The sequence below is a fragment of the Notamacropus eugenii genome, chromosome 6 (genome assembly GCF_028372415.1).
Source record: "Notamacropus eugenii isolate mMacEug1 chromosome 6, mMacEug1.pri_v2, whole genome shotgun sequence".
In the NCBI taxonomy this organism is placed as follows: Eukaryota; Metazoa; Chordata; class Mammalia; order Diprotodontia; family Macropodidae; genus Notamacropus; species Notamacropus eugenii.
The window spans coordinates 380,741,819-380,749,959 of NC_092877.1; the positions used below are offsets into that span (position 1 = coordinate 380,741,819).

The window sequence follows — 8,141 nt, forward strand, 5'->3', positions numbered from 1 at the left end:
AGAATCGTCCCTTTTGGCAGGGTCCCCTCTGCTTTTCTCTGCCTTGCCAGGGAAATAGCATCATTACAGAGAGATTTAGTTAACATATTTATGGGCTTTCGACTAGCTTAAACTGAATCCCATTCCCTGCCTTCCTTGAAACAAGTCCTGAAATGGAGAGGAAGGGCAAAGACCTCGTGGCTGGAAGCTGATCCCTTGAGTTCTCTTTCTCACTACCTGGTTGCCTGGAATAGTGAATTATCCTCTTCCTATGGTTGCTGGTTCCTGGTAAACTGGACACAAGTCATTTTGCTGTCCAGTATTTCTCTGCTCACATCTGTGAGCCAGCAGGATGTCATTGAGGCTGTGGGAAGGGGGTGATGAATAAGGCTGTGAACATCTGACCAGTGGTTTTATCTTTCTTCACTTCATATTTTCACAGAATACCGAGCTGACATGGTGGCATCCATCTTCATAAGGAAGTAGTCAATATTCCTATATGTCTTTACAGTTTTTTTTAAATTTGTTGTATAGCTATTAGCTTATGGGAGCCTCTCTACCATCCTGTGAAGTGAAGGCACCCCATTTTAGAGAAGAAAAAAACTGAGGCTCAAGAAAAAAGTTTGTCCAGAGTCTACAGCATTTTCGATGGGAATGAAACTCAGGTGTTAGTGATGGCCAGTACCATACTGTCTCATTACCTTCTTCTCTGACCATTGCAAAGTTGGGAGCCAGTATTGCCAAAGTTCTAACTAGGGGAAAGTGACTGCGACTTCCCGCCCAGGGCACCAAAGTTTAGAGGATGCCAGAAGCGTGTTCACTCATTCGGAAGTGCAGAAACAACTGAAGTTAGCACCTTGTTAGCAAGAATAATTAGTTAAATTAAGATGCTGCATGACAGCATTGAAGTCTTGCTTCCCCAACCTGGATCTATCCTCCTTCCTCCTCCTCCACAACTGAGTTTGTTTGAAAAAGTTGATGTGATCCCCCTCCCACTTTTTTTTTTGCTTTTTATCTTAGACATCATCATCTTCCTCCTCATTTTCATCACGAGGACTGATTCAACGCCCAAAACTTTTGCAAAGTGCTTGGAATATGTTTTCTTAGTGCCAGCCTTTCTGCTGATGGATCTAGCTCTAACCAAGACTGGAGGGCACCAAAGGGACTGCCTGTCCATTTATAGGCCTGGCTCTTCACAAGACTCCAGAAACTTGGATGTGAATGGTCCCTCAGTGGCCCTCCACCCCTGCCCACACTGGTATGGTTTTTCCATCGGGAAGCCCCAGTGCAAACTGTCAGAGCACTCAGGGAAGACATGTCGTCTCCCTTTCTCGAAGCAGCTAGATGGCACAGTGGATTGAGCTCTGGGCCCCAAGTCAGAAAGACCTGTGTTAAAATCCAGCCCCATGCATTTACCAGCTGCATAACTCTGGGTAACTTATGTAACCTCTGCCTGCCTCAGTTTCCTCAGCTGTAAAATGAAGATGCTGATGGCACCTACCACTCGGGGTTGTTGAGAGAATAAAATGATACATCTGCCAAAGTGCTTTGCACATGGTAGGTGCTTAATAAATGCTTGTCTCCTTCCTTTGCCTCCCTCCATTCTCTCATTCTTCCCTCTTTCCTCTTAGGATTGCGGTGGCCTCCTGTCTGAAGGAGACAATCAAGGCTGCTATCCCTTGGATGGGCACATCCTCTGCAAGACCTGCAACTCAGCTCGCATCCGTGTCCTGACTGCCAAGGCCAGCACTGATCTCTGAGAATCACTGATGCCTGCTGTATCTGATGAGGGGAGGGTGTAGGGAAGGAAGGAAGGGTGGGGAGAGGGCAGAGATTGGGGGCGTGTTTAGAGATTTCACTTTGAATTTGGGCATGGAACCATTCTAAGGGTAGAAAGGGCAGGAAATGAAAGTAGCCCCCTTTTGCCTGTGGGTTTCTTTGTTGACCTTTTTCTTTCCTATCCCCCTCTCCTGGGAAGCACACTGACTCCGCTGGCTTGTTGGTAGATCTCATCAGAAGCACAACACTACCCAGTTCACAAGGCCGGCCAGATCCTGGCTGACCTTTCTGTGCAAGGCCTTCACTCAAGCACGTGGATGGTTCTTATCCATCCCTTTCACTTTTGCATTCCTGTAACTTTTCATACTTGCATTTGCCTGACTCGCCTTCTGGTTGAACAGCTTTTTATAGATTAGTATTTTACTGTTGCAGAGTATTTATTCAGTGGGGATGCCAGCTTCTAGGATCTTGAGTACGAATGCACCAGACCTTCAATAAAGGGTGTTGGCTTCTTATAGCTGGTGCTCACCAAGGCTAGACACTCTGTTTATGTATATAGGAAATTATGTCTTTGTATTTTACTAGAACTCTAAAATCAATTATGTGCCTTGAAAAAAATCACAAATAATTTTTCACTAGAGTACAAAGAATGTGACTAATATATTACATAGTCAAAGCCTGGTTTGGATGTGACCTCTGGCATTCATCAGGCTCAAGCTGTAGTGGTCGTTGACTAGGCCATTTTAAATGGCCAAATAGCCAGTCCAGCTGGTCCAACACTACCTGCTTTTTCTCACAGATTTTCAATTGTTGATAGATGTTTCAAGGGAATTGACTTGGGTTTCCTAATTTCATGAACCAAACTGAGCATCTCATTGCAAAGTGGAGGTAGGACACAGAAGGAGCTTTCAGATAGTTTGAGCTAGGCTCCTGTTATACCTTAGCATTCTGATTTTTTTTCCCAATTAGGACAGTCTGTTTTATCCACAATGTCCTGTGTAAGACAGCCTAGGTGGATTTGATTCTACCTGCATTGAACCCAGCTAGAACAGCTCCGTTTATCTGGAAAAATACCACCATTCTTTCCCCCTCTCCCCCCACCATTTGCAATGAAGAGCACTGGTCACCTCTCAAGGCTTCGAGTCAGCTTCCGTCATCCTAACTTTGCACTGCTGGTTGCAAAGCAGAGCTCCAAATGGTTGTCAAATTTTAGTTGATCAGTTCCAAAAAGAAAAGAAGAAACAAGAGAGAACATTTAACTTTCTATGGGAGTAATCTTAGCTTTCATTAAAAACTCGTTTTTATCTAGTGGGTGAAGCATTTTTTCCTCATATGCCAAGGAAGTTACTGAAAAAAAAATGCATAAAATACGTAAGATTAAAAAAATACATATATAGACACATACATATTTGTATGTGTGTACATGCACATGGATGTATGCATACGTATGTATACTTTTTTCCTAGATAAGTACCAAAGGACTTAAACTCATAGCACTTGCCCCATGGGCTAATACAAATCCCCATGGACTAAAGACAATTTGGTTTTACTTGGAAAAAAAGACCTCGGGACTCAAAATGTTTCAGTCAACGGTAGAGCCCTGGCTGTTCAATGACATGGACAAAGGGGAGATTTTGTCTCTGGATCTTCAGCCAGTGCCACAGGGGTACCTTATCATGGTCTTTTTATGGGATGCTTTCTGATGCATATCAACCCCCGTTCTCTCACTTTTGATCTTAGAGTTGGATGTGATAGTGAGATGTTTGGGTCAGAGATTGGGAATTTCCCAGGATCTCACCAAGGAGTGTCAAAAGTAGACCTTTCTGAACCCAGGTCATTTGCCTTCCAAAGCTACCCTCTACAGCCCCCTGGCTCTTTTCATAACCATTACTTCTTTACAAATAAGGTCCTTTTTCATATATTTTTTCCCTGTCATATTTTAAGAAATTAGAACCAAAAGTTCTAAATTCTATCCATAAGGTCTTAATTTTTTTTTTTTAAACAAAATTCAGTGGCCCATCCTACCATGCTGAGACATGAGTCCTTCTACTTTTTCTGATTTTCATAGTTGGAATTCTCAGCCTTGACTCAAGAATGCTCAGTATTTTCTGCAAATGAATTTTATTCTAATGTGAGCCTTCTGAAATCTGTGAGATTGGTCCATTTTCCAGCCTGTTCTTCAGAGACCTTGCTTGGCAGTGAGTCACTGCAGCTTGTCTGAGTTAATTTTGAGTTTGCTTACTCTCTGGCATCATAATACAGGGTTCAAGAAGACCCATAAGACATAGAGATATCATACATTTCAATGACCACTGTCTTTAATACTTAGTGCCACCCCCTATACCTCAGTGTTCCATCATCTGCCCCTTCCAGCACGGACCTCACAGTTTGGGCAATAGAAACTCTTGTGGACTTCAGGCCAGCAGCAGGAGTTTTGAATATGGTGGCAATGAGCAAACTCTCAGGATTGAGCCTAATGGAAAGCCAGACTGCCTTCAGCACTGATTACCAGGAGATGGTTGGGGTGGGAGGGTGATTAAGGATTATATACTGATATATATTTCATACCTTATTTTCCAATGGATATCTCTGTGACAAGATGTTCTCCCTAGATTAAAAAACAAAGAGCCTGCCTCAATGAGGAATGAGTTTTCTCTTTTACAAGTGACAAAGCTATCACTTTGACCCCCAGAGTCATGATTATCCAAAGACAAAGATTACGTGCATCTGTTGATACTAATTGGAAAGGGAGCAAGTGGATGCTGGCCATCTTCATCAGGTCCCACTTGAATTGGAAGTTCCCACACTCATATGCAGGCCTTGGGAAAACAAGCTTGTCAGAGCCCCCAGCCCCACAGCATGACTCTTGGGTACCAGCATAGGACTGCTTTCTCACAATCTTTACAGTGTATTTATCACATAACCTCATATATCTTTGCCAAAGATTTTAAAAGTAAATCTGTTTTTAATATAGACTTTCTTAGACTTTTGTAATGATAAATGTGCACACTTTTCATGACACGGAAATATTTAGAGTTTGTGTGTATGTGTGTATGTGTGTGTGTTTCACAAGAAATATTTCACAAGAAATACACAGGATTTTCAATGAGCTTATTCCAGGTTTTTATTCACTTTAGTCTCTGATTTTATTTTCCTTCTTTGCCTTTGACAGCAATTATTTTTGATTATGAATGACAACTGGGTCTTTCTGATTGAGTTGCATGAAATTTTGTCTGTATCCTGATTTATAAAGATAATATAGCCTTAAGGACAGGATTATATTCTGTCTTAAAAAACAAACAAACAGAAAAAGAACACTGTCTTTATTTACCTATAAATGAATAAGCAAGGGAAGAGATAGATCATCCCAGATATTCTATGGACTAGAATGTTGAAGAAATATATTTAATTTTAATCAGTTGATGTTGTCAATGTTGGGTAATATTTTGAAGTCCGGGAGATATGGAAAAATGGGGTGGGGGGGAAGTCCAATGGGTTGTGTGCTATGCAGATGATAATATTTTTATGAGAATTCTTAATTGTCTGGAGGCCCAGTACGTGCCCAGTGGGTATGAGGACTCGTCCGGCAGTGGGCCTCTCCTTTAACAGATAAAAGGCATTTGTACATTCCAACCTAAGACAAATACTGAGAAACTGTTTTTCTGAAGCACCAAGCTCCTTTTTTTCTTTCCTTTCCTATGTCATTAATGTGTTGGCATGGTACGTGTGTGTGTGTGTGTGTGTGTGTGTGAGAGAGGAGGAGGAAGGAGAGGAGCTGGATTTACCCAAAGCAGTTCCTTAAAGTAACTGTTACAAAGTTTTTAACACCAGAAATATCTTCTAGCCAAGAAAGACGCTGCATACGATTGGTGGTTGACATTCACAGTTTCTAGCTGAATTTTTTGTAATTCTCTAAGGATGAGGTATGAGGTGAAAGCGTTTCCTTCAGGTGCCTGTGGGCTGACAGCATAGAAAGGAAGAAAGAATGGAGACTTGGAGCATGGAGCTTCCTGACGGGCTGCTTAGTTAGTCAAAATCCCGTTGACCTGAACCTGTAAGTTGAAGGAGTGTCCTTTCTTGGGGAGGCAGTGTCGTGATCTTGACGATGCCAGCTTCTGTGCCAATGGCTCCATCGTTCCTCCATTAGCAAGTTGTGAAGGGGGTTAGGGACATGTTGGCAGCCGCTATGGAGGTCAGGGAAGCACCAAGGCAACCTCCCAGCCCCGTGTCTTTCCTCCTGGCTTGCTAAGGCGTGTTTTCTTTTTCTTTCTTTTTTTTAAAGACATTTCTAGAAATATTTCTCTTCTACCTTAGTATTTCACATTTGTCATCTAAACAATTGCTCTCCCATCTGTTGCCTGGAGCTATGGTACATGTGTGTTGCCAATGAAATGTGACAGAGCGTTCCATGTGCACCCGTTTTAGACATTTGGACTTTGGGGGTGGGGGAGAAGCATGCTGGAAAGGATATGACCCTGTAGAATGTACCAGTAGCAAATCAGGAGGCCAGAGGCCTTGGTGAACTTTTAATGGAAAAGATCAAAGAGACAAGGTTAATTTTCACCTTATTTTCAGTTAAGGATCTGACTTGACAACCCAGTGATGAATTTGTGAGAGCAGGAAAATGTTGCAAGACCAAAAATAAATTCATTAGAAAGACAAGAACAAAATTCCAAAACGTAAAGGGCTCTTTCTCTTTGGCAGAATCTCATTGTGTTTCTTTCCTCTTAAGTCTATCCCTCTTGCATGGTTTTTGGCCGAGCCTCATGAATCAGGAAGTGTCTTGTTAATCCCTAAATCATGAGGAATATTTCAGAACACAAAGGATGATTTATGGCCTGGGGTGAGCATTTGTGGTTTGACCTCATTCTGGGATTAGTCAACCATGATGATCATAAAGACGAACACTTCACACTTGTGGCCTCTGACTTCCATTAAGCATCTCCATTTTGAACAGTGTTTCTGGACATGCTATCAAAATTAATGCAGAAATGAAATTAATGTTGTGGCTAAGTTGGGAATGGTAAGCATGAGTCAGGGATAAGGTATGGCTGTGAACATTTCAGTTTAAATTATTCACTCAATGAATCATTAGAATAAGATTCTCCACCACCCCCACCACCCCTTGCTTGGAACTTTATTTCTAGACTTTTTAAACCTTCAGCTAGAAACTGCTATAAATAAGCAGAAATCATTTATTTTCTGTAATTGAGAGTTTCATTGAGTCTTTCACTTTGCATGAAACTATGGGTTCATTGCCATAGGTGCTCTGTTTACCTCTGTCAAAGCCCTATCCCATCCTATAGTCATTCTTAGATTTCCAAAACTTGCCCATAGATGAGTCACCCAACTTCTTGGAGGCCTTTCTCTTCTTATTTGAATATTGAGGCTTCCCATAATTCATATCAGCTAGCCATCTCTTTTCTTTTATCCATTCTTGATACCTCCATGGTTCATCTTCTTTTCCAAGTACACATAGTCCTTCCCTCTTTTGTTGTACCACTTGAAGTGTCCAACTCACCATTGGGCAAATGCTACAGCTTTCCTGGATCTACTGAGGGTCTTGACATTTCCCTTTCAGCGAGCTGCCATTTAGATTTTCATGTAATTTGCAACACTGGGAGACTGTTGGTATTCAAGTGATGGGCTTTGGTGGCCAGGGGCAGCCTGGGATGACTTAGAACTGGACACATTTGATCAAATGTAATACAGTACTCATCACCTTCTCCTTCTCAAGGCTGGCACCTACTTCTTTTCCATTACAAGGCCTGTCAAATATAGATATTTTGGTGAACTGATTAGACAGGCCATCAGTCTAGTCAATGGTCAGTAAATCACTCCACAAGTTTTTATTAAATGCTTACTATATGCCATCTAGTGTGCTAAGCCCTGGGGATGCAAACATACAAACACACACACACACACACAGAAACATAAAGTTGTCCTTTCTCTTAAGGAGCTCACAGTCTGAGAAGACTTATCACCATCTGGATCTTTAAGAAAAATAATTGAATAAATGAATGAATAAGCAAATGACACGTATTTGTCATACTTTTATAGTTGAGATACACCCACCCACCCATAATGGGGAGGTGACATACACCAAAAGGACATATAGCTTCCAAATATTCTACAAGGTTGAAGAAACTCTTTTTGGAAGATAGGTCATGAAATGTCACCCACAAAAGGAAGATAATAGAGACAATGCTGCCACTCATTTATTTACTGAATCATCATCCCTAGAATCTCAGGTCATAAGTACATGGCCCTCCCCATAGCATGCTTCATATTATAATTTCCCAATGGAGGCTCCAATCTGAGCAATGGTGTGCAAGGTGATTTTTAAAAAATTGACAAGTTTGAAAAGAGCGAATTTTATTTTT

The 8,141-nt window shown here is 41.6% G+C and overlaps 1 protein-coding gene across 4 annotated transcripts in view; it reads left to right on the plus strand.

Annotated features, from left to right (window-relative positions):
• LPP (LIM domain containing preferred translocation partner in lipoma) overlaps positions 1-3,066 on the plus strand; it is a 666,236-nt gene extending 663,170 nt beyond the window's left edge. For all 4 annotated transcript variants that reach the window (XM_072618829.1, XM_072618831.1, XM_072618830.1 and 1 more), the window contains one exon: positions 1,611-3,066. In XM_072618829.1, the coding sequence (XP_072474930.1) occupies positions 1,611-1,739 (129 nt within the window). In that variant the 3' untranslated portion in view covers positions 1,740-3,066. The remainder of the gene's footprint in view (positions 1-1,610) is intronic.
• The last annotated feature ends 5,075 nt before the right edge of the window (positions 3,067-8,141 follow it).